This window comes from Chelonoidis abingdonii, chromosome 2 (assembly GCF_003597395.2).
Source record: "Chelonoidis abingdonii isolate Lonesome George chromosome 2, CheloAbing_2.0, whole genome shotgun sequence".
Classification (NCBI taxonomy): domain Eukaryota; kingdom Metazoa; phylum Chordata; order Testudines; family Testudinidae; genus Chelonoidis; species Chelonoidis abingdonii.
In genome coordinates this window covers 255,750,243-255,775,877 of record NC_133770.1, presented here as the reverse complement: position 1 = coordinate 255,775,877, position 25,635 = coordinate 255,750,243, and the positions used below count along the sequence as shown (strand labels likewise).

The following is a 25,635-nucleotide window of genomic DNA, read 5'->3' as shown; positions in this document are numbered from 1 at the left end:
TGCCCAGCACTGGCCCCAGCCTCCTCGGTGTGGAGCGCCCCAGAGTCGTCAAGACACCCGTTATCAGCCAAGCATCATAAGCTGTTGGCCTTGGAACTCCAAAATAGGCTCCCGCACCACTCATCCCCCCTGATGCGATCCAAGGCAAAGCCGAAGGAGGCGTGCAGATGCTCTCTGCAAAAGAGACAGGCACCATCTCAGGCGCCAGACACAGGGGAGAGTGGAAAGGAATGCTGCACCTACTCTGGCACCGGATCCACAAGTCCCACTGAGTCTAGCTATGAGTGAGCTCGGTGCGGACGCAGAGCTCGAGGGCATGATAAATCAGCCCTGTATGCCTGACACCTTTGAGGCTGCAAAAGACGTCATCGGATTGTTGGTGGCAAGCCCCCTCTTGATCAGGGAGAAGCCTCTGGCACCGCGACTCAGGATGCCATCAAGGGGAAAGCTGGCAATGGTGAGCTGTTCGAGGTCACCGTCCCAGCACCGCCCCTGGCGCTGATCCCAGTCAATCTCTGAGTCCGAGGACTCCCAGCTATGCTTGACTCAGACGGAAGTCTTGGTACTGGAGATGAGCCAATGCACGAGGTCAATGCAAGACATACGGCGCTCCCTGAAGCCCCCACAAGACCGGCACCAGCAGGACTCGAGCCAAGACTCACCGAAGGCGCCCAGAAGGCACTGGTCCCGGTCCTGAGAGCAACAGTACCGGTCCCGGTCAGCCAGAAGCCGATCATCAGCCTCCCACCGGCACAGATAGACGGCAGTGCCGCGGCCCTTGCGCTCGGCATCGCCGGAGTCTGGTGCTGACTCGGGCCAATACAGCTACCACAATGGACCCCAGACAGCAGGGAACAACAAACTGGCTGGGGACCACAATGGGGGACTGCCAGGACACTGGCCCTTCTGGACCCCGTTGGCCTACCACCAGCGTCAAGGTGCTCCCACTAGGGCCAGCTACTTGGTACAGAGATCCCGGTCCCTGCACTGACGCTCCTCTGTAAGGGAAGCTACAGTGTCCAAGCCGCTTGCAGCCTCGCCAAGCAAGAGACAGGAAAGCCCGGCACCGTACCCAGTGCTGTTCCAGGGCCACCAGTCCCGGCTTGAGCTGGAAGCCCCTCCCCTGGGGGAGAGGGACCGGGGGGACCAGCAGGAGGAAGCTGAGCAGCTGCTAACCTCTTCATCATCCCCGGATGAAGCAGTAGCAGGCATGGCGATGTCAGGACCTCCGCCATTAGACCACAAGGCCCACCAAGAACTGCTTCATAAGGTAGCCCATAACTTGGGGTTGCAAGCCGAGGAGACGGTTGAGCAGGAAGACCCCATGGTGGACGTTGTGAGCCCAGAAGGTCCCTCCAGAATAGTGCACCAGCTCATTAAGACCATTCAGTCTAATTACATGACTATATTGGCAGACCCCGGCATCCAGCGCACCAACGGCCAAAGGTGTGGAGCGTAAGTACTTTGCGCCGTCGAAAGATTATGACTTGTTCTGTCACCTGAGCCCATGTTCACTGGTAGTCTCGGCGGTGAATATGAGAGACCACTATGGGCAACAAGTCCCAGCCCCCACGACCAAGGAAGCAAAATGCTTAGACCTGTTCGGCAGGAAGGTGTATTTGTCAGGGGGCCTCCGGTTGAGGATTGCTAACCAACAGGCCATCCTCAACAGGCATAACTTCAGCTTCTGGACGGCGGTGGGAAAGTGAATTTGATCCAGGACTTCTCATTCAAAGGATCCGGACTTTTCTCGAACCAAACTGATTCGAAGCTACATAGCCTTAAGGACTCTAGAGCCACACTCAAGTCACTGAGAATGCACACCCTGGCAACTCAGAGGAGGCCCTTTAAGCCGCAGCCTCCTCCTCAATGCCAGTACCAGCCTCGTTCTCAGCAGGAGCCGTACCGCAGGCTTGGTGGAGACAATAGGAAGCAGCGCTATAATAACAACAATTCCAATAGGCCGGGCCAGAACCAAGGCCAACATAAGCCTCAGCCAGGCTCTAAGCCAGGCTTTTGAAGGCACACTCGAGGACAGCATACCAGATCATCCACCGGATCCATCCCTGTGCTTCATCAACCGCTTGTCCCGCTGCTCCCATGCGTGATCCAGCATTACGTCAGACCGTTGGGTGTTACACACGGTGCAAAGCAGGTACATGCTACAGTTTTCCTCCCTGCCTACCCCGCATCCCCCTTCCCCATCCCTTGTCACGAGCATCTCCTAGAAAAGGAGATTCACTCGCTCCTAGAGGTGGGGGCGGTACAGATAGTGCCCTTAGACCTAAGAGGGAAAGGGTTCTACTCCTGCTACTTCCTCATCCCCAAGGCCAAGGTGAGTCTTCGTGCCATCCTAGACCTGCGCGGGCTCAACAAGTTCCTGGTCAAGACCTGGTTCCACATGGTCTCTCTGGGTACCATCATCCCCTCCCTGGATCCGGGAGACTGGTACGCTGCCCTCGACATGAAGGACACGTACTTCCATATCGCCATCCACCCAGCACATCGCCGATTTCTACGGTTCACCGTGAACCAGGAACACTACCAGTTCGCGGTTTTACCGATTGGCCTTTCTGTGGCCCCACAAGTACTCACAAAATGCATGGCGGTGGTGGCAGCATGCTTGCGGAGACAGAGGATTCGAGTTTACCCGTATCTCAATGACTGGCTCCTAGTGGGTCAGTCTGAAGAAGAGGTTCGGATTCACATACAGACGGCATTGAGTCTATTCTGCAGGCTAGGGTGACAGGTCAATGTTCCCAAGTCCACTCTCGTCCCAGTATAGAGAGTGGAGTTCATAGGGGCGGTCCTAGATGCAGTACAGGCAAGAGCAAGCCTCCTGGAATCACGATTCCTGACCATCCAGCAGGCAGTGAGCTCCCTGTGCCAGTTCCCCCCTACGATGGCCAGATGTTGCCTGCGACTGCTAGGCCACATGGCAGCTTGCACGCATGTGGTCACGCATGCCAGAATGAGACTCAGAACTCTACAGGCTTGGGTTGCCCGTGTATACCGCCCTGGCAGGGACCCCCTGGACTTTACAGTAACAGCCCCAGGGGACGTGCTGGACTCACTGAGGTGGTGGCAGTCACAGACCGAAGTTTGTGAGGGCATCCCCTTTGCCACACGACAGCCAGACTTGACGCTGGTAACAGATGCGTCAGACCTCAGGTGGGGAGCTCACCTAGGGAACCTCAGAACTCAGGGCTTGTGGTCAGGGATGGAGCAATCACTCCATATCAACATGAAAGAGCTCAGGGCAGTTTGTTTAGCATGCCAGACCTTTGGCACCACTCTGGGTAGTCACAGTGTGAAAGTTCTGACAGACAACATGACTGCCACGTTTTATATGAACAGGCAGGGCAGAGCCCATTCCTCCCCGCTTTGCCACGAAGCTCTCCTTTTCTGGAACTTCTGCATAGCCCATGCAATTCACCTCGAGGTGATGTATCTCCCGGGGGAGCAAAATGAGCTGGCGGACCACCTCAGCAGGTCTTACTGCATGCACGAGTGGACACTTAAAATGGACATGTGCTTTCGCTCTTCCGGAGGTGGGGGTTTCCCCGGGTGGACCTGTTCGCTACCAAGGACAACACCCAGTGCTCACATTTCTGCTTGTTCCAGGGTTGCAGCCCGGGCTCAATAGCCGACGCATTCACGATTCGGTGGTGAAGGGAACTGAAATACGTTTTTCCCCCCCATCCTCCTAGTACACAAGGTACTGCTCAAGGTGTGCAGGGCAGACCGTTGATCATTCTCATTGCCTCGGCATGGGCCTGCCAGCATTGGTTCACCATGCTCCTGGAGCTGTTGGTGGAGGCCTCGATTATCCCTCCCCCTACACCGGGTCCTCATTATGCAGGATGGAGGGCGGCTTCTCCACCCCGACCTGCAATCACTGCATTTGACATTATGGAAGCTATGTGGTTAAGTGCTTTGGAGAGCCAGTGCTCCCTTCCTGTGCAGCAGGTTCTACTTGGAAGTAGGAAACCCTCTACCAGAGCAACTTACTTGGGCAAGTGGAAGAGGTTCTCTTGCTGGTGCAGGTCACAACAGGTGCAACCGCTCCAGGTCCCGGTTCCGACTATTCTGGAATACCTTCTGCGCCTTTATCAGCAAGTGCTGACCCCATCCTCGATTAAGGTGCACCTGGTGGTTATTTCCAACTTTCACCCAGGGTTTTTAGGTAGCTCAGTTTTCTGCCACCCAACGGTGGGACGATTCCTCAAAGGTCTGGAAAGGGTGTTCCCTTACTCACACCCCCCTGTTTCCCCATGGAATCTCAACTTAGTCCTTTCTAAGCTCATGGGGCCCCTGTCTGAGCCCACAGCTACCTGCGCTCTTCTCCACTTTTCCTGGAAGGTGGCATTCCTGGTGGCGATCACCTCGGCCAGTAGGGTATCAGAGCTGAGGGCTCTCACCTTGGAGCCACCACATAATGTGTTTCACAGAGATAAGTTGCTGCTCTGCCCACACCTTAAGTTCCTCCCAAAGGTGGTCTCACAATTCCATCTGGGTCAGGACATTTGCCTGCCGGTGTTTTTTCCAAAACCCCATACAGACCCAAGTCACCGCAGCCTGCACACCCTAGATGCCCGCCGAGCGTTGCCATTCTACTTGGAGCCCACCAAACCCTTTCGTAAGTCTAAGCAGCTAATCATGGCCGTGGCTGAGAGGATGAGGGGCAGTCCAGTGTCGACATAGCAAATCACAGTCTTGGATTACGGACTGCATTCGGGCATGTTATGACCTTGCTGGTGTCCCAGCTCCGACGGTCACGACCCACTCAACCAGAGCGCAGGCAGCTTCCACGGCCTTCCTGTCATCAGGTCCCAGTCCAGGAGATCTGCAGGGCAGCCACCTGGTCATCAGTGCACACATTTATGACCCACTACGCAGTCAACCAGCGGGCATGGGAGGACGCTGCTGTTGGCAGGGCGGTCCTCTGGTCAATTGTTTCATGACTCCTACCCTCCTCCAAAGGTAAGCTTGTGATTCACCTAATGTGGAATGGACGTGAACAAGCACTCGAAGAAGAAAGAACAGTTCTTCGAGTGCTTGCTCATATCCATTTGAGTTAGGTGTGCGCGCGCTGCATGCATGTTCGTTGGAGAAACTTTTACCCTAGCAACACTCGGTGGGCCGGCAGGTCGCCCCCTGGAGTGGCGCCGGTATGGCGCTTAATATATACCCCTGCCGGCCCGACCGCTCCTCAGTTCCTTCTTACCGCCCCCTGTGTCGGTCGTTGGAACAGTGGAGCGCAGCTTAGCTGATCTCCACCTCCCTAGCGATTCGCTCGTGCTTTAGCTTCTTCGTGTACATAGTTTTTCTCTAGTTCTTTATTAATTACTGTTAGTATAGTTGTAGTTAGTGTATATAGTTTAAGAGGATCGGGGGTTCGCCCCTTCTCCTCCCCCAGCACCGGGGCCCATGCCCGGTTCACCGGACTTCAAGACCTGCGTGACCTGCCGTCGACCGATGCCCACAGGAGACCCGCACGACTCCTGTTTAAAGTGCCTCGGCGAGGGCCATCTGTCGGACAAGTGCCGTATTTGTAAGGCGTTCAAGCCCTGGACCAGAAAAGAGCGGGACTCTCGCCTAAAACAGCTCTTGATGGAGGCAGCTCTAACTCCTCCATCCTCGGCACCGTCTCCGGCACTGGGAACAAGTGCTTCGTCTGTTCCGGCATCGGCGAAGATGCCTCGGCACCTCCCGTCACCGGCCCAGTCCTCCAGCCGGCGCCGCTCACTCTCTCCAGGAGCAAGAAACTCAAGGCTCCTGCGGTACCTTCGGTCACACCTCAGTTAGAGCGCAGCTCCAGGTCGGATCGCCCGGCACCGCCAGCTGCCGCGGCACCGCCTGCTCCTGCACTGTCGATTCCGCCCTCTCAGGAGCCGTCGAGTCAGGTGCCGACCAGCTCCCCGGCCCACACTGTGGTAGAGCTCGTCATACCATCCATGCCGGAGACCTTCTCCACTGCACGGGACCTCATCGCTCTTACAGAGCCTGAGCTGCCTCAACCCCCGGCACCGCCGGTGCGGGTCATCCAGTCGCTGGGCAAACCTGCCATGGTGCGACCATCGTCTCCGGGCACCAAGGATCTCTGCCGATCTCGTTCGGGATCCCGTGAACGTTCACGGCTCCGGCACCGATCGCATTCCCGGCACCGATCACGATCCCGACGCCGCTCGCAGTCCTGGCATTGTTCTCCATCCCGGTGCCGGTCGTATTCGCGGCACCGGACGAGATCCCGGTCCCCGTCGTACCGTCGGCACCACTCCAGATCCCGGCACCACCGAGCCTCTCGCAGCCGATCCAGGCATGTCGATGTTCGGCACCGGTTGACCTCCTGGCACCGCGCTGGTCGTAGGTCCCGGTCCCGCTCTCCATACTGCCACGGCTCCTGGTACCGTTCGCTGGCACCGCACAGGGACAGCTACTATGGACGCAAAGATATGGTCCAGTCTGCTTCAGCTCCCCCGTGGCCATCCAGTCACACGTCCACCTCCCCGTACGCGGACAGTGCATCCTATGGAGGATCAGACACTCAGGCCCATCAGGACCAGGGGCCACTGCAGTGGTCCTTTTGGACATCCTGAGCCTACCTCCAAGCCCAGGGTGAACCATCGGGCCAATCACGCTCGGGTCATTCTGAACACCGGGCACCGGAGGCCACACTCAGTAGACCACCCCCTGCTGATACGGAGATGGGTGCTTGTACAGGTCCAGAACAACATTGATGTTCGTGGAGGCGGAGGTCCACCAGGATGAAGCTTCGGTCCAGGACCCGCTCGTCCCAGGTGTTGTCATCATCATCTTCCCGGATGAGGCGGTAGCAGGGCACACTCCTCGTTGGGCTCCCCCCTATCGATCGCGGGCGCACCAGAATCTTTTTGCGGCGCATAGCCCAAATATCAGCCTTTCTGTGGAGGAAGTCCCTGAGGTGGAGGACCCAGTGGTCAGCACCCTCTCAGCGGAAACGGCCTACGGGTGTGCCCTCCCGTTATCAGATAACCATCCAGGCAGAGCCGACACCATCTGCAATCTCCGGGTGTACATTCCACCGACAGCCAGGGGAGTTGGAAAGAAAATAAATGGTGCCTTCAAGGCTACGAATACCTGGATGTGCACCAGCCCCTGTCATTGTGGTACAGTCGGTCAAACGAGCGAGAGCGCCACGGCCAACAGGCCCCGCGCCAAAGTCCAGGGAGGCCAACGCATGAGGACGTGTTGGGCGAAAGTTTTACTCTGCTGAGGGTTCGCTCGCGTGGCACAGCAGCCTCTTAGCCGATACCCTTCAACACCTGGGCGGCGGTCGGCAAATTCATGGAAGCTAATCCCACAAGACTCCTGTCAGGAGTTCACGGCCCTCCTGAGGAGGGGAAAGGTTGTGAGAACCTCACTGGCAAGCCTCGCTGGACTCGGAATTCGGCGGCTAGAACGGTCGCCTTGGCATAGCATAGCGGCAGCATATCCTGGTTACAGGTATCCGCCTACCGCCTGAGTTGCAGCACACCATACAGGACTTGCTATTTGATGGACAAGGTCTTTTTTTCGCAAAAGACAGATCCCAGACTACAGAGTCTGAGGATAGACGGGTTATCATGCGCTCACTGCATGCATACCCCTCAAACTCAAGACGGTCGTTCCACTCTCAACCCCAAGCGCCCCTACCCCACTCGTCCGCGACAGGACTTTGGGCCGCAGACGTGGTCGTACCAACCGCAGACGGCATCGGGCCTCTGCCGGCAACCAATGCTGGTCCCGCCAAGTCATCGGGACCCAAGTTTCAATTTTGAAGTGCGCCCGAGGCGCGTACCAGTTCCCTCTCCGGAATCCGCTCCAATTTTCCCACGCCTTTTCCTCGTTCCTCCCGGTGTGGTCCCAGTCTAACTACGGATCGTTGGTCCTGGGTACGTGGAACTTGGATACCGTCTCCAATTCTCTTCTCCGCCTCCCTCCCACCCTCCTCCTCCCCGTCCCTCTTCAGGGCCCCCTCTTCACGAGAACTCCCCTCCTGCAGGAGGTCCACAAGCTTCTATCGATCAGAGCACTAGAGGAGGTACGGAGGAGCTAAAGGGCAAGGGGTTCTATTCCCGTTATTTCCTGATCCCAAGGCGAAAGGGGGCCTTCGGCCCATCCTAGACTACGCGAGCTGAACCAGGGTCATCTCAAGAAGTTCAAGTCCGCGATGGTGTGCCTGGGGACCATCACCCTCCCTGGATCCCGGCGATTGGTACGCCGCTCTCGACATGAGGGAGAGCATACTTTCATGTTGCAATTTAACCCTCCCACAGGAGGTAATCAGCGCTTCGTTGGTGAATCGAGTTCAATTACCAGTTCATTACCGTTCCTCCCTTGTGGACTTTTCGTGCGGCCCCTCGGGTACTTCATGAAATGATATGGCGGTTGTCGCCGCTTCCCATCCACCGTCGTTGGATTCACGTGTTCCCTTACCTACGCGACTGGCTTATCAGGGGAACCTCAAAGGCTCAAGTCACCAGCCATGTCGCCACCAGGAGAGAGCTATTCGCGAGTCTGGGCTGATCGTCAATCTGGACAAGTCCACACTGAGTGCCCACGCAAATGATAGAATTCATCGGGGCAGTGCTGGACTCCATCCTTGCGGGACAGCCAGCTTGCCCCGCAACGGGTTTCAAGCCTAGTCTCCTGGTCCAGAGCTGCCGAGGTTTCCAACTACTCCGCCCGTACTTGCCTGGCCCTTCTGGGACACATGGCCGCATGTGTCCTCATTGCAAAGTACGCCAGACTGGCGATGCGCCCGCTACGAGCCTGGCTCGCTTCGGTCTAACCGACCGAACAGGGACGCCTTAGAACATGATTCTAACGATCCCACCCGGGAGTCCTATAGCTCCCTCGACTGGTGGAAAGAGTCCACGCTAGTGTGTGCGGACCTGCCCTTCCACCCTCCCAGCCCTTCGTGTCCCTAACAACGGACGCATCTGCGCTGGGGCTGGGGCGACACCTGGGGCCCGGGCGCACCCAAGGCCTTTGGTCACCCTGAGAGCTGACTCTTCATATCAACGTCTGAGAGCTCAGGGCAGTACGCCTGGCGTGCCAAGCGTTCCTCAGCCACCTACAGGGCCGTTGTGTTGCAGTATTCATGGACAACACGACGGCCATGTATTTATCAAACAAGCAGGAAGGCACAAGGTCCATCTCCCCTGTGTCAGGAAGCGATCCACTTGTGGGATTCTGTGTAGCCCACTCCATAGACCTGGTAGCCTCCTTTCTCGCGGCGTCCGGAACACGCTCGCAGATCACCTGAGCAGGTCCTTCTCACACACGAATGGTCCATCCGACCGACGTCCCCATTCAATCTTCCGGAGGTGGGGCTTTCCCCAGATGGCCTGTTTGCGTCCAAAATAAACAGGAAATGCCAGTGTTCTGTTCCTACAAGGTCGCTTTCTGGGCTTCCTTGTGGATGCCTTCATGATCCCGTGGTCAGGTCGCCTTGCTATGTCTTCCACCGTTTCCCCTCGTCCACCGACTATTGCTCAAGGTCCGCAGGACACAGCCCGCCTCATCCTGATTGCGCCGGCTTGGCCGAGACAGCACTGGTACCCCAGACTGCTCGACTGTCTCTTGTCGGACCCGATCCCTCTGCCGCTGTTGCTGACTTGATCATGCAGGACTTCGAGGCATTCACCACCCGGACCTGCAGTCCCTCCACTTGACAGCATGGTTCCTGCTGGTTAAACCAGTTGGAGTTGAGCTGTTCCGCTGCAGAGGGCAAAAGGTGGGGCTTATAACAGGTAGCCCTCACAGCGGTCGACATACCTCGCGAAATGGAAAGCGTTCTGCTACTGGTGTGCCAGCACTGGTCACTCCCATGCTCTGATATCAATCCCACCATCCTGGATTATTGTGTGGTCTCTCAAAGGAGAGGGTTGGCTATCTCTACGCTGCAAGTTCACCTCGCCGCCATATCTACTACCTTCCATCCAGGGAAGCTGGCAATACTTTTTCTCTCACCGATTGTCTTCCAGGTTTCCTCAGGGCTTGGAACGGTTTACCCTCAGGTCAAGCCCCCTACCCTACCTGGGACCCTTAACCTGTTCTAAAATAGGGTCCTAGGGTGCCCTCTTCCGGGCCCTTTGGCTAATGGTTCGCTGTTGGTACCTGTCCTGGAAGATGGCTTTCCTAGTCGCCATTACCTCGGCTAGGCGTGTCTCGTGAACTCCACGCATCTGATGTGGCATCCTCATATTACCGTCTTCCATAAGGACAAGATACAGCTGCGACCTCACCCAGCATTCTCCCAAAGTCTGTCTCCGCCTTCCGATGAACAGGACATCTCTTTTGCCAGTGTTCTTTCCAAAGTGCCGCACGCGTTCAAGACGAGACAAACAGCTCCATACCTTAGATGATCGGAAGGCTCTCGCGTTCTACATCGAGCGACCAAGCCCTTCCATCTCATCACCGCAGCTCTTTGTAGTGGTGGACGGAACGTATGAGAGCGGGCAATCTTCCTCTCAGCGCATTGCATCTTGGGTCATGTATGTAACCGAGCGCTGCTATGACTTGGTCAAGTCCAGCCGGGCCATTCTCAACGACACCACTCTAGCGAGGCTCAGGCCCTTGTCTGCGTTCTTTGGCGCATGTTCCTGTGCAGGAAATCTGACCGTGCGGCACCTGGTCTTCTGTCCACCTTTTCGCGACCATTACGCATTCGGTCAGCATCTAGAGACGATGCCGCTTCGGACCTCACGGTCTTGCATTTCCGCAACGTCTCGCTCGACCCCCCCGCCTAGGTAAGGCTTGGGAATCACCTAAACTTGGAATGGATATGAGCAAGCACTCAAAGAAGAAAGATGGTTACTCACCTTTTTAACTTTGTTCTTCGAGATGTGTTGCTCATATCCATTCCACACTCGCCCTCCTTCCCCACTGTCGGAGTAGCCGGCAAGAAGGAACTGAGGAGCGGTCGGGCCGGCAGGGGTATATATTAAGCGCCATATCGGTGCCACTCCAGGGGGCGACCTGCCGGCCCACCGAGTGTTGCTAGGGTAAAAGTTTCTCCGACGAACATGCACGCGGCGCGCGCACACCTAACTGGAATGGATATGAGCAACACATCTCGAAGAACAACAGTTACAAAGGTGAGTAACCGTCTTTTACTTATCTTTTGTAAGTGTTGTTCTTCAAGATGTGTTGTTCACGTCCATTCCACCACCCACCATCCTACCCCTCTGTTGGAGTCGCCGACAAGAAAGAACTGGAGGGAGTCGGGCCAGCGGGGGTGTATATGCACGGCGCAGTGGTGCCACTCAGGCAGGGGCCCCGACTGGAGCTGCTAAGGGAAAAAGTTTCCAATGCTTGTGCATGCAACGCGCGCACACCTAATGTGGAATCGACGTGAACAACACATCTTGATGAACAACAGTTATGGAAGGTAAGTAACCGTTCTATCTTGACTCTCAGGAGTGTATCAAATTATTGATGGTTTCTCCTGTCACAGTTTAGTTACAATTAAGTGTTTCCTACACAAGGGAATTGTCAATCTCTTTCGAAGATGAGATTGATTAGATTCGGCTGAGCTGGCTGGTTCATGAGAAGTGTAGGAATGGATTTGCAGAGATGTGGTATTTGCTGGTTTATTCTCCCAGTTTGGCTTACTGAGTATAGGTGTTTTTGGGAAGATGTTACCTGTTGATATTGACTCTTGTCCTTCATATCTGCCTAAGGACAAAGGGGAGATTTGAGTCCCATTATTAATATTGTTTCCTTTTGAAATGGACAAATATCCAACTCATTTAGACAAGTACTGACTAGATCTTTGTTCAAGAAACCTTTTTTACAACATAAGAACGGCTATACTGGGTCAGACCAATGATCCATCTAGCTCAGTATCCTGTCTTCCAAGAGTAACCAATGCCAGATGCTACAAAGGGAATGAACAGAACAGGACAATCATCAAGTGATCCATCCCCTGTTGTCCAGTGCCAGCATCTGGCAATCAGAGTCTTAGGGACACCTAGAGCATGGGGTTGCACCACTGTCCATCCTGGCTAATAGTCATTAATGGACCTCTCCTCCAGGAATATATCTAATTCTTTTTTGAACCCTGTTATAGTCTTGGCCTTCACAACATCCTCTGGCAAAGAGTTTCACAGGTTGACTGCATTGTGTGAAGAAATACTTCCTTTTTGTTTGTTTTAAATCTGCTGCCTATTAATTTCATTTGGTGACCCCTAATTCTTGTGTTATGAGAAGGAGTAAATAATACTTCCTTATTTACTTTCTCCACACCACTCATGATTTTATGGACCTGTATCATATCCCCCCTTAGTTGTGTCTTTTCAAAGTTGAAAAGTCCCAGTTTTTTAATTTCTCCTCATATGGAAGCTCTTCTATACTCCTACTTATTTTTGTTGCCCTTCTCCATACCTTTTCCATTTCTAATATCTTTTTTGAGATGGGGCAACCAGAACTGCATGCAATAAATTTAAGGTGTGAGCATACTATGTATTTATTTAGCGGCATCATGATATTTTTTGTCTTATTATCTATCCCTTTCCTAATGGTTCCTAACATTCAGTTAGCTTTTTTGACTGCAGCTGTACATTTGAGTAGATTTTCAGAGAGTGATCCATAATAACTCCAAGATCTCTTTCTTGAGTGGTAAAAGCTAATTTAGACCCCATCATTTTGTATGCATAGTTGGGATTAGGTTTTCCAAAATACATTACTTTGCATTTATCAGCATTGAATTTCATTTGCCATTTTGTTGCCCAGTCACCCAATTTTGTGAGATCCCTTTGTAACTCTCCACAGTCTGCTTTGGACTTAACTATTTTGAGTTATTTTGTATCATTTTCAAACTTTGCCATCTCACTGTTTACCCCCTTTTCCATATTATTTATGAATATGTTGAACAGCGCAGGTCTCAGTACAAATCCCTGGAAGACACCACTGTTTACCTCTCTGCATTCAGAAAACTGACCATTTATTCCTTCCTTTTGTTTCTTGTCTTCTAATCAGTTACTGATCCATGAGAAGACCATCCCATGAGAAGACCTAGGGAGGTGGTGGAATCTCCATCCTTAGATGTTTTTTAAGGCCTGGTTTGACAAAGCCCTGGCTGGGATGGTTTAGTTGGTGTTGGTCCTGCTTTGGGCAGTGGATTGGACTAGATGACCTGCTGAGGTCTCTTCCAACCCTTATATTCTATGATTCTCAGATTCTCTTATTCCATGACTGCTTAGTTTGCATGAGAGCCTTTGGTGATGGAGCTTTTCCTAGTCAAAGGCTTTCTGAAAGTCCAAGTACACTATATCCATTGGATCACCCTTATCCACATGTTTGTTTGACTCCCTCAGAGAATTCTGATAGATTGGTGAGGCATGATTTCCCTTTACAAAAGCTGTGTTGACTCTTCTCCAACAAACAATGTTCATCTATGTGTCCGATAATGGACAAAATCTATAATAAAGAACAGAATTATCAGCTGCCCACTTACCGGCTTTTCTCTAGCATCTCTTGTTAATAAGAAATCACCACCAGGAAAGTGGTAGTGTCAGGCACAGTTTATTCTTGTATTCCACATATTACATTGATCCCTATTGGTCTGGTTTCAGGCTGGGGTACTGTCCAGAATCAGTATTATTACTGGTGCTTGATGTCCCTCCGGTAATGGACAAGGGTAATATCTGTATATTGACGTTGGTAGATCTCTTAACAGTTTCTCATGCTTTTAACCAGAAAGTATTGTTGGTTGTTTCCAGGATCGAGTGAAGATGGATGGAGGGCTTCTGTATTTGGGTTTAGTTTGGGGATTTTGTTTGGTTGGTTCATGTTCACCCTTATTGTTAAAAACATGGCTGCTAAGATGAGCGCAATAGAATGCTACTGGATAACCTTTTCATTTTTTGTCCGGATGCCTAGATGCCATGGTGATAACTATAAATCACTTAAACTTAAATATAAAGTATGTAAAGTTGGAACAAATGACTCCTTGTTACTAATCAGAATTGCTCTTTGTCTTGGCTAGGGGAATCTCAGAAGTAAAATTTAAAATTTTAGCAGCCCCAAGCTGATACTTTTAGGGTCTTGTGTGTAGTCTCTAAGTTATGCGTAGGTAATAATAGCAAACCCCCAAAGGTTGTTTTGGATAATACACCAGAAAGTTTGGGTGCTATCCAAATTTTTGAGGTCTCCATCCTACACTGATGCAAAGAGGTTTTCTACCTTAAATAAAACTGTAGCACTGTCTTGCTTCTGTCTATGGTGGCTGACAGTTTGGCTTGATTGTTGTGTGCCTCTCACCTCAGGGCTTGCCATACTGGAATTGAACAGCCAGCACAGCAGAGGAATTGGGAGATCTGTTGAGTCTAGAACAAGAATAACTTCAAAAGCGTGTGTGTGTTTATGGGAGGAGAGTGTGGTGGCAGAGAATAGCATTAAATATGTGGTGTTGAGGGAACAGAAGAATACTTCAAAAGATTCAGACAAAAGATTCCATTTTAGGCACGATATACTTTTGGCATTAGTTCTCCCATCCCTACTGCTTACTACCATCTCCCAAAATAAAACTAACCAAGGCATCAAGGGGCAGAGAGCTGAGTGAGTTAGACAGCTCATTAGCAACTGGCTGCTTAATCTAATCTTGCTTTGCTTCTTCCCCAGCCTGTAATATTGTATATTAAAAGTGGAATGCTGAAGTAGGGTTTCAGTCAAACTTGTTTAGGGCATGGCTACACTTGCAGATGTAGAGTGCTTTGTATTTGGGGGAAAAACAGATGATGCAGTCTCATTATACGATAACATTCTTTCTGTTACACTACTATCCCAGGAGGATGTTAAATAGAAGCTACTGAAGTCAGACACTTTTAAATCAGCTAGTCCAGATAATTTGCATCCATAAGTTCTAAAAATACTGTCTGAGAAGCTTGCTGGGCCATTAAAGTTGATTTTAAACAAGGCTTCGAGCACTGCTGAAGTTCCAGCAGACTGGAAGAAAGCTAATGTTGTGCCAGTTTTTAAAAAGGGTAAATGAGGTGACTGGGTAGTTATAGACACGTCAGCCTATCATTGATTCCAGGCAAGATAATGGAGCAGCTGATATGGAACTTGATTAATAATGAAATAAAGGAGGGTAATGTAATTAATTCAAATCACCATGGGTTTATGGAAAATAGATTCTGTCAAATTACCTTTTTTTTTTTTTTGTAGAATTTCAGGTTTTGTCGATAAAGGTAGTAGTGGTTGATGTAATATACTTAGATTTCTATAAGATGTTTGACTTGGTACCACACAACATTTTGATTAAAAATCTAAAGCAATATAACATTAACATGGCATATATTAAATGGCTTAACATTTTTGTGTGGATCTAATCTAACAAATATTTCATTTACAGTTCCTCTGTCGGAAGTGCACTCCCACGAAGACGCTGCTGTGCATACATTACCATTGGAATGATATGCCTCTTCATTGGAGTTGGATTAACTGTGAGTAATGCATTTAATACTAATTTGCAGTGGGTCTCCTCCCTTTTCCAGCATTTAAGTAGAATCTTTTCAATTTCTACCTTCAGTATTACCTGTCACCTTCCCAATAATCACGTACTTATGCTCTGGCATGCAACTTTAAAAGGCTGCTGGGCTCTTTTAAGGTCATGATTAGAACTGGCTGAGACACTGTATTTCATTTCCATGAGAAACTTTGAGGTTTTGGGGAAAAAATTATTCCTGATTTGGATGAAAAACCAAAACCTCAAGATTTTTTTGCAGAACTGAAATTTCACAATGCTTAGTTTCGGAAACCCTGAAGCATTCCCTCAACGGGAACATTTTAGTGTTTTTGAAACAAGAAATGCTCCTTGGCCTCCTGCCAGGTGAGGAGCTTGGAAGCCCAAGCTCCCCGGCAGCCTGCCACATAGGCAGAAAATTAGGCCTCTTAGGTCTGGTTTCATCAGCTGTTTCACTGAAATTGACCCATTCCAATAGAATGTTTCAGTTCTGCAAATCAGCATTTTCCAATAGAAAATTTGTGACCAGCTCTAGTCGTGATATTGATCTAGCTTCAAGAGACTGCCAGGAAGCCATGTAGACTAAACCTTCCTGTCCCTGAGGGACTAGAGTAAAATATATATGATTTCTAGAAAATTTTTGATTGAGAACTATGCACAACACCAGCTGTAAGGCCACTGAGTAAGTGTGACATACCAGCGTACAATCCAGACTAATGAGCAGTTGTGTCACTCCTGCCCTGCAACCTTGGTTGCCTTACAATGCCTTGCTGAAGTAGCTCTCACCTGGGTCACTCAAACATGTAAGCCACACCCTGAGTGTCTGTATGTGCCTGCAGCCTGCCAGCCACGTTTGGGTTACACTCTGGTTCTCATCAGCGGTGGCTATACAGCAGGGTGACCCCAACACATCCCCCGTCTTAGATTTTCTTCAATAAACATATGTCCTGTACTGCCCAGCCCTCTTCTGGACAGTGCAAATTATATTAAGTCAGTTATTCCCTTAAAAGATTAATATGCACACAACTTGTCACCCCAAATATTTACCCAGACACTTCAATTTGAACACACTGGATTAGATAAAACAGTAACGTTTAGTAACTACAAAGAGAGAGATTTTAAGTGAATACAAGTAATGAGGCATAAAAGTCAGAAAGAAAAAATAAAGGTAAAATAAAGATAAAATGTTCACTAATACCTAAGTTCACAAACTATACCAGATTCAAGAAAGTTTCTGACCACATGCTTTCAGCAGTCTTACTGACCAAACCCCTGACGGTCAGGTCTTGTCCCCAGAGTCCTTTGTTACTTCAGGTGCAGTGAATATAATGGTCAGGAAAAAGGATGCCTTAGGGCATTTGTCCGTTCTTTGTATTGTTTCCGTCCTTCTCTTGAAAAACATTTCCAGATGGACACTAGGAGGCAAAGAGTCTATGGAGAAGGATGTTCCCTGCTGGCTTTTTATCACCCTTTAGAGCTTTTTTTGTTTCCCTTCCTGCATGATGACTCCGTTTACTGCTTAAGTGCAAATTAAGCAGAGCACACATTTCTTTGTTTAGGACAGACTTGTTTGCCACCCTCTGTTTGGGCAGGGCTGTGGGGTTTGAATCATGTTTTAATATAACACTATGCAGGCAAACTTATAACTTTACATACAATGTTGCCATGCATCAGGACCATACTGACCAGCAAATTATGCATTTTCAAATGGTACCTTACAAGACGTGTCTTCTACAAAAAATATTTCAGTAGTGTTTAGGGTGGGAACACAGTGTGCATACATTCTGTCACAGTAAGATAGAAGATATAATTTGCAAAAGATGCCTGTGTAATTTGAGAGCTAAATAGTTAAGCAACACAGTGACTGACAAATACAATGCAGACAAGCACAAGGTAATACTTATTGTAAGAAACAATTTTAGCTACTTTAAATAAATTGATAGATTCTGCTTTAACTGTAACAATTCATGAAAAGATCAGTGATTTTTTTTACCACTACAGCACACTGACCAGATGTGTGAAAACAATCTGTTAGGCTATATTAGGAAAGGGACATAGTTTAATGCTGCATATATTAATATACCATTATATACATTGATGGTACTCTCTTACCTTGTCTGCTGTTTCTTTCTAGTCACCCCTCTTAAAATGGATATAGGAGAGATGAGAAGAGCAGCAAAAATTCTTAGAGACATGGAAAGATTTGCACATGCAGAGAGATTTAAAACATCAGAAGTGTTTACAGGTAGATATGTAAGAGGGCCAGATAGAGAGATGTAAAATAATGAAAGATGAGGAGAAGGTAATCTTGATGTTCTTACTCAGCCTTTCCAATAAAAGTAGAACAGTGTATCATGCAGTGAAATTAAAAGGCAACAGCCCAAATTCTTGGTCTGTTACCACTCAAGAAAGAGATCTTGGAGTCACTGTGGACAGTTCTCTGAAAACATCCACTCAATGTTCAGCGGCAGTCAAGAAAGCGAACATAATGTTGGGAATCATTAAGAAAAGAATCGATCAGAAGACAAAAAATATCATATTGCCTCTATATAAATCCATGGTAGGCCCACAGCTTGAAAACTGTATGCAGATCTGGCCACTCCATCTCAAAAAAAATATATTGGCATTGGAAAAGGTTCAGGAAAGAGCAACAAAAATGATTAGGTGTATGGAACAGCTTTCGTATGAAGAGAGATTAATAAAACTGGGACTTTTCAGTTTGGAAAAGAGACAACTAAAGGGGGATATGATTGAGGTCTATAAAATCATGACAGCAGATTTAAAACAAACAAAAGGAAATATTGAGTGGCTGTTTTCAGAGAATTGTCCACAATGACTCCAAGATCTTTCTTGAGTGGTAACAGCTAATTTAGACCGCATCATTTTATATGTATAGTTGGGATTATGTGTTCCAATATGCATTACTTTGCATTTATCAACACTGAATTTCATCTGCCATTTTGTTGTCCAGTCACCCAGTTTTGTGAGATCCCTTTGTAACACTTTACAGTCTGTTTGGACTTAACTATCTTGTGCAGTAATGTATCATCTGCAAATTTTGCCATCTCACTGTTCATCCCTTTTTCCAGTTTATTTATGAATGTTAAACAGCACTGGGCGCAGTACAGATCCCTGGGGGACACCACTATTTACCTCTCCCTGTTCTGAAAACTGACCATATATTCCTACCTTTTGTTTCCTGTCTTTTAACCAGTTACCAGTCCATAAGAGGACCTTCTCTCTTATCCCATGAGAGCTTACTTTGCTTAAGAGCATTTGGTGAGGGACCTTGTCCAAGGCTTTCTGAAAATCAAAATACAGGATGTCCTCTGGATCACCCTTTTGCACATGCTTGTTGACCCCCTCAAAGAATTCTAGTAGATTGATGAGGCATGATTTCTCTCTATAAAAAAAATGTTGACTCTTTGCCAACAAATCGTGTTCATCTATATGTCTGATAATTCTGTTCTTTACTATAGTTTCAACCAGTTTGCCTGGTACTGAAGTTAGGTTTACCAGCCTATAATTGGTGGGATCACCTCTGAAGCCTTTTTAAAAAATTGGTGCCACCTTAGCCATCTTCCTATCTCATACAGAAGCGATTTAAATGGTAGGTTATATACGGCAGTTAGCAGTTCTGCGATTTCACATTTGAGTTCTTCAGAACTCTTGCGTGAATACCATCTGTTTTTTGTTGACTTATTACTGTTTCATTTATCAATTTCTTCCAAAACCTCCTCTAATGACACCTCAATCTGGGACACATCCTCAGATTTGTCCCCTAAAAAGAACGGCTAATGTTTGGGAATCTCCCTCAGATCCTCAGCTGTGAAGACCAATGCAAAGAATTCATTTAGTTTCTCCACCATGCCCTTATCGTCCTTGAGTGCTGCTTTAGCATCTCGATTGTCCAGCCTGATTTTGATTCATTCTCTTACTTCAACAAATTTACATTTTGTCATTTATAATCCTGTGATTCTCAAACCAGAATTATTTTAGGAATCTGGATGCAAGTCATAGAAGGAAATATAGAAAGAAGTGTTTTTCGACTTCTTGTGAAGTTCCCACCTTTTTCCTGTAGTGGTTTGACCCAGCAAATTTTGTTTTGATTCTGTGGCCTCACTGATGAATTGTGCTTTTAGCTATAAGAGTCAATATTTAATTGGCATTAACTAATAATTATCCCAAGTCCCATGAACTAGGTTAACTCTTGAGTTATTCCATGACTACGTCTACTATAGCATAGATCCTGGCCGTATCCCTCCGCCTTGGCTAGCACATTATTGACATTTGCTTTTATTGTCAGTTGTTTGTGCCTTCTTAGGGTCTCCTTATCTAAGTTCCTTAATTTAGTGTTCATGATTTCTACTTCCTTCAAGTTCAGATGTAGCACAGGTGACCTGCTACCTTTTTGGATCCTCTCTCTTGGATTTTGAGTCTGCAAAGGCTTCTCCAAACAACCATTCTTGTATTTCCTGTGCAGCAGTGTCCTGCTAGCCTCTGCAGTGAGCTCAGCAGTCCCATTCTGCTAGCCTTGTTGGCTCCTGCCACTGAGAGAGGCAGCAGAAGGGCTGGTGCAGTTTGAGTGGGACTAGCAGCACAACATAGTTCCATCCTGCTCTCCCTGGCAATGGTGGAAATGGAGGGGAAGGATTTTGAGTCCAGGGATGGATTTTTTTTTAGTCTAGAGAGTTGCATAGAGTGTATTCTCACCCTAAGAGTGTCATGTCAGAGAGGGCTCAGAGGTGAAGGGGATGTGGTGCTGAGCTCTGGAGAGGTTAAGTAGGAAGAGGAATAATTTTCAGCTTGAGGGCATCGGGCTGAGATGGGAAGGCTTCTGAGTAATAGGAAAGTTGAAGAGCGTTAAGGGAGATTGAATCAGAAGGGAGATGGGAAGTTTGAGAGAAGGGGAAAATGGGTCTGGCTGGTATGTGGATGGGAAGAATGGAAGGGTAACAGCTAGATGTTGGGAGAGTTAGTAGTATGAGACAACAGTATGGTCACAGAGAGATACTGTCTCCTCCCCTGCTGCTGCCTTCTATAAAGCTTCCAGGTTTTCATCCTGATACGGAGATGGTGCTTTTTTTGTTCCCATTTCCTTACCAAATTCCCTTTTCTCTCACACTAATGCTTTCCTGTGACACTCCAATTGCAGTGTTCCAGTTTTCTCCTTGAAAATCTGACCCACCTGTTGGGATGATGGGATATAGATTTATACCAGGGGTCAGCAACCTCTGGCACACGGCTCACCAGAGTAAGCACTTTGGCGGGCCGGGCCAATTTGTTTACCTGCCGAATCCGCAGGTTTGACCGATCGTGGATCTCACTGGTCACAGTTTGCCGCTCCAGGCCAATGGGAGCGGCAGGAAGTGGCGCGGGCTGAGGGATGTGCTGGCTGATGCTTCCTGCCGCCCCTATTGGCCTGGAGCGGTGAACCACGACCAGTGGGAGCCTCAATTGGCCGAACCTGCGGACATGACAGGTAAACAAACTGGCCTGGCCCACCAGAGTGCTTACCCTGGCAAGCCGCGTGCCAGAGGTTGCTGACCTCTGATTTATACTTTAACCTCACCACTTACTGTGGATGCCAACCTCCATTACTTTTCAGTCAGAAAATCTCCCATTAAATGTTGGCCCAAATCTTGGCTTCTCAGAGTGAAACATTCCATTTGTAAACCAGACCAGAAATCATAATCCAAACTCCCCTTTCCATCTAAGATCCAGGGCCATAAAAGGTTTCTTTCTATCTGCCATTTCAGCCCCAAATGGGAAGGATTTCTTCTGTTATCTCCCATTTACAAGGCATCCTCTCAGGAACATGGGTTCTGTTTCAGGCATCCTGTAGCTATGTATCAAATTCCTGAAGCTTCTCTCCCCTTCCTGTATACTTACCTATGACTACCCACAACCTGAAACCTGTACCTCAATCCACACACGACTGGGAGAACCTTATCTTCTCCCCAGCCATCTATTTACCCTCCAATCTCAAGAGCTGAACGCAAACATCTGGTACGCTACAGTTCATATTGTCACCAATGAAATGGGAATGTTTCTCCCATGTTTTGCCAATAGAGATTGGTGCTGCTATATAGTATCATTGTAAATATCTTCCAGTCTTCTAGGGGTGAAGCCTGAGGAGAGTCCCTTAGCAACCAAACTGCTGCATTTCCATTACATGGTGGGGAAGAGAAGTTTGGGAACATAGAGTCTATATTCTTGTACCCATGTCCCCAGCCTGCAGAACAGTAATGGAACCTCTGTAGTCAATACTGCAGCCTTAGACTGACAGCAACCCCACAGCTATGTACTGCGGTGCAAGGAGCCCCCTCCACAGGAGTTGAATTTTGTCTCTATGAGCTTACTGACACCCTTAACTTGCACAGTAGAACTGCCCTGGCTCTGTGATGGGCCTTTTGCACCCTCAGATGAGTAGTGGAGGACTGGCCTGTAGTGGAGGGAGTGAAAGTAAGAAACTATATATGGAGTTTAAAGGCAATTTCTTTGAGTTTTGGTACAATTTTAAATATTGGCATCGTTGACTTGAAATAAAAAAATACCTTCATGGAACTGAAAAAAAGGTACTGTGACCCTTGACAGTGTCTGTTAAGTTTAATATGTTTCTCTAAAAACACTTTTTTCCCCTCTCAAATTACTTAGACTATTGTGTTGCTAACATTTGTTTTTCTTTTTTTCAGGTTGGTACGCAAGATTTTTCCAGGCGTTTCCATGCAACATATGTTTCTTGGGCTATTGCTTATCTCTTAGGCTTGATCTGCCTTATTCGAGCCTGTTACTGGGGAGCCATAAAAGTTAGTTATCCAGAGCACAGTTTTGCATAGACTTATAATGGTAGGGTAAAGCAAGTGAAAAAGTCTAGTGATTCTGGATGCTACATGTTGGACATTTTTAAAACTTTTCCTTTAAGGATTCCATTCTGTTACAAGTAGTTTTAAGACTGGGGATCTTTTAAGAAGAAATGTTCTTTGCACTACATTATATGCAAATAGTTTGTTTTGCTGCTAGATTCTCAAGCTCTGAATACTAAAGCTTTGTTTACATGTTCATGCACCTGTCTTAAAGGTATTGTTGAATTTAATTCCAACGAACAGTATTAAATTTCATGTTTCCTTTTTATTATGTTAAGATCAGTCTTTGCCATTGTTTGAGTGGTCAGTAAGTAGTCAAAAGCAACAGGTGTTTATAAGTGTTTCTACAGTAACTTCATATTTGTACTTATGTTTTCATTAAAACTGTATTAAAGTGGCTTGCTTTAAAATCTAAGCAATAAGCAATTTGCTTGAACTGCTTACTGTAACTTTTACCTAAGATCATAAAGACCTTATTCAGGAAGTGAAATTTACGAGTGTACTTTTGAAGACTGCCACTGTTGCTAGAGAGTCAACATTTGTAAACACTGTATGCTTTCAGGTTTTCAGGTAGAGAGATGCAATATTTTGGTAATCCAGTTAGAAACAGAAATGTCAGTTTATCCAATGTTGGAATTCAACTTGGATATTTTTTTTTCAAGGATCCTGGGACTTGTTAATGTTTCTTTTTTTACAGGCAAATCCTAAAAGCCACGTTTGGATTTATGGAACTTTGCTCTGGTTGTTTGTGTGAGTTCCTTTACAGGGTCGAAGGGAAGAGTTTCATATGACTTGTTTTATAATACTTAGGTGTAATTTAGCTGAAAATAGGGTGATGATGGATTACCTCTTATTTTCATCTGATCATCATAAACTTTTCCTGTTGGGAGAATTTTTCAGTGGTTACTGCAAAAGGAGGTACTTCTGTAATACGAAAATGAGTAAACTGTTACTCTGATCATTCCTTCAAAATACAGCTGGTCAGTTTGACAATGGCAATTCATCCAAGAGAATACGGAAACTGAAATCAGTTTAATTCTCTAATGACGTATTCACAAAGGGTTAAGGGACCAGTTCTTGCAGTGCCCATCTTTACAGTTTTAAACTAGTTTTTTGCTAAATGTAGAAGGAATGTCCTGAGCTCTTTAGAAGACAGTAGTCTGCAGATAATGGGTTGGGGTAAATGAATGTGGATGTTCCAGGGATATGTATATTATTTTAAATTATCTGTGTTCCTGTTAGGACAAAGTGACATTCAGATGAGGATTTGGAGCACAATAAATGTATTCTTCAAATTGTAAATGACATGTCTTTGTATGATGACAAATGTACAAAAGCAGTAGCTCAGGATTACAATGTACCTTTTAAAATAAACTAATAAAGATTATTATTCAAAGTTAATACCCTTTCCTTCTATGTAAAGGCTGCATATGCTCCTAATTAGAAGAGTTTGACCAAATGGCATGGGAGCAGGGCAGATGTCTTTTACAGGAAGCATGTGGTCAATCCCTTACCTGTGAGTGCTATTCTCAAGAACAGAGGATCAGGCCTCTAAAAGAATTGGTACAAGCAAACTAGTAAACCATTCTTGTGAAAGGAAGCATCTAGCTGCTGTGGGGCTAGGTAGAAGATAAGTCCACTTGCTTCGAATAGATCAGTTACAATGCCATTAGGCATTTGAGACAGCTGTCAAAACTTCCTGCGACTTTCTATGTCAGGTTCCATCCCAGCTCACAAAACATTATTAAATTAATAATAAAATAATAATCTGTTGGCCCCTGTGTGGATATACTGATATGATCAAAGTAAATTTTGTTTGGTACTTTTCACTTGTGATATTTGGAATTCCTGATTAACTTTTTATCTTGCAATCAGGTTAATTTTTCTTTTCAAAAACTTCAGAATAAGACACTGGTGGTCAGCTCTCTAGCAGTCTGACTGGTTTTCCAATGTTTGTTTTGGTGTATTTAGGGATAACTTATATTCCCTTTTGAGATCGGTGGGAATTGAGCCAGTAGAAGCTGGATAAGGCCTCAGTGTAACATATTTCTATAAAAATAAATAACGAACGGTTAGTTTATTTTATTCAGTATTAATGCACTTGTCCTAACAAAACTCTGTCACTGTACCTATTCGCTTCAGAGTTCCTGGGAAATCCTGCCCTTAACTTACATACAGTCTAGTAGGAGAACTTTTTCAGGGTTGTTTTTTTTAAAGTGGTTAACATCTTTCGTTCTTTTTTCCTGTGCTCCCTGATGTGCGTCTGAGGTAACCTATTATGCATAGCAATAAAAGACCTTTACAATTCACAGGAAAATTTTCTTTCTAAACAGAACATATGTGTTTTGCCCATGCATGAAAAATGTGACACGTCCCCTGCAGAAATGGACTAAAATGTTGGTCTGAATAGGGCATCTCATAATTTCCAACTTTCAGTTTTATAAACATTTTTACAGTGATTGAAAACTCTTTTGTAACGTGTTTACTTGTGATACTCATACAAATTGCATTTTTTTGGTGCTTTTTCCCTTCCATATTGTCCTGGATTAGTCTTCATTTAAAATTAAAAGGGAGCATTTCTGGAAATCTGGGCACTTGATGGCTGGAAAGTATCTTTGTTGCCAGAAGATCGGAGATCACATTGGCTTTCCATTTTCTTTCTTTTAATGTAAGGCAATGGTTTAGTAATCAGTCTATGAAACTTACACTCTGGCTCCTAAAGGATGGATATTAACCTTAAGGAAACAGGCACAGGTTCTATCTGCTACGGAACATGGCTGCTGGTCTTCTCCATAGCTTGGGCTTCTATGAGCACCTCCGTCCTGTGTTAGTGTTTCCTCTGGCTACCTGTTAGCTTCTAATGACAGTTTAAGCACTTGATCCTAATGTTCAAAGCAATTAACAGATCATGTCCCAGATATATTAAAGACTGAATCTGTTAATTACTATGACAGCTGTGCTCTGCTGGGCCAATGCAGAAACCAAAGGCCAGGATGAATTGTGGGAGATAAATCATGACCGTTTGAGGGGATCCAGCAATGGAACAGATTTCCAGAGGAGATGACATAAATCTGGAGTCTGACTGCCTTTAGGGTGAACTGTCAGGCTGGAAGGAGGTTACTAGTGGGACCGATCTTATTTAACCTTTTTATTACTGACCTTGGCACAAAGAGCGGGAATGTGCTAATAAAGTTTGCGGATGACACAAAGCTGGAGGGTATTGCTAACACGGAGAAGGACCGGGATACTATACAGGAAGATCTGGACCACCTTGTA

At 47.2% G+C, this 25,635-nt stretch overlaps 1 protein-coding gene across 2 annotated transcripts in view; it reads left to right on the top strand.

The window, feature by feature from the left end:
• The window catches only part of PIP4P2 (phosphatidylinositol-4,5-bisphosphate 4-phosphatase 2), a 69,201-nt gene extending 45,441 nt beyond the window's left edge, over positions 1–23,760 (top strand). For both annotated transcript variants that reach the window (XM_032805282.2, XM_032805281.2), the window contains exons 6-7: positions 15,383–15,473; positions 22,189–23,760. In XM_032805282.2, the coding sequence (XP_032661173.1) occupies positions 15,383–15,473; positions 22,189–22,332 (235 nt within the window). In that variant the 3' untranslated portion in view covers positions 22,333–23,760. The remainder of the gene's footprint in view (positions 1–15,382; positions 15,474–22,188) is intronic.
• The last annotated feature ends 1,875 nt before the right edge of the window (positions 23,761–25,635 follow it).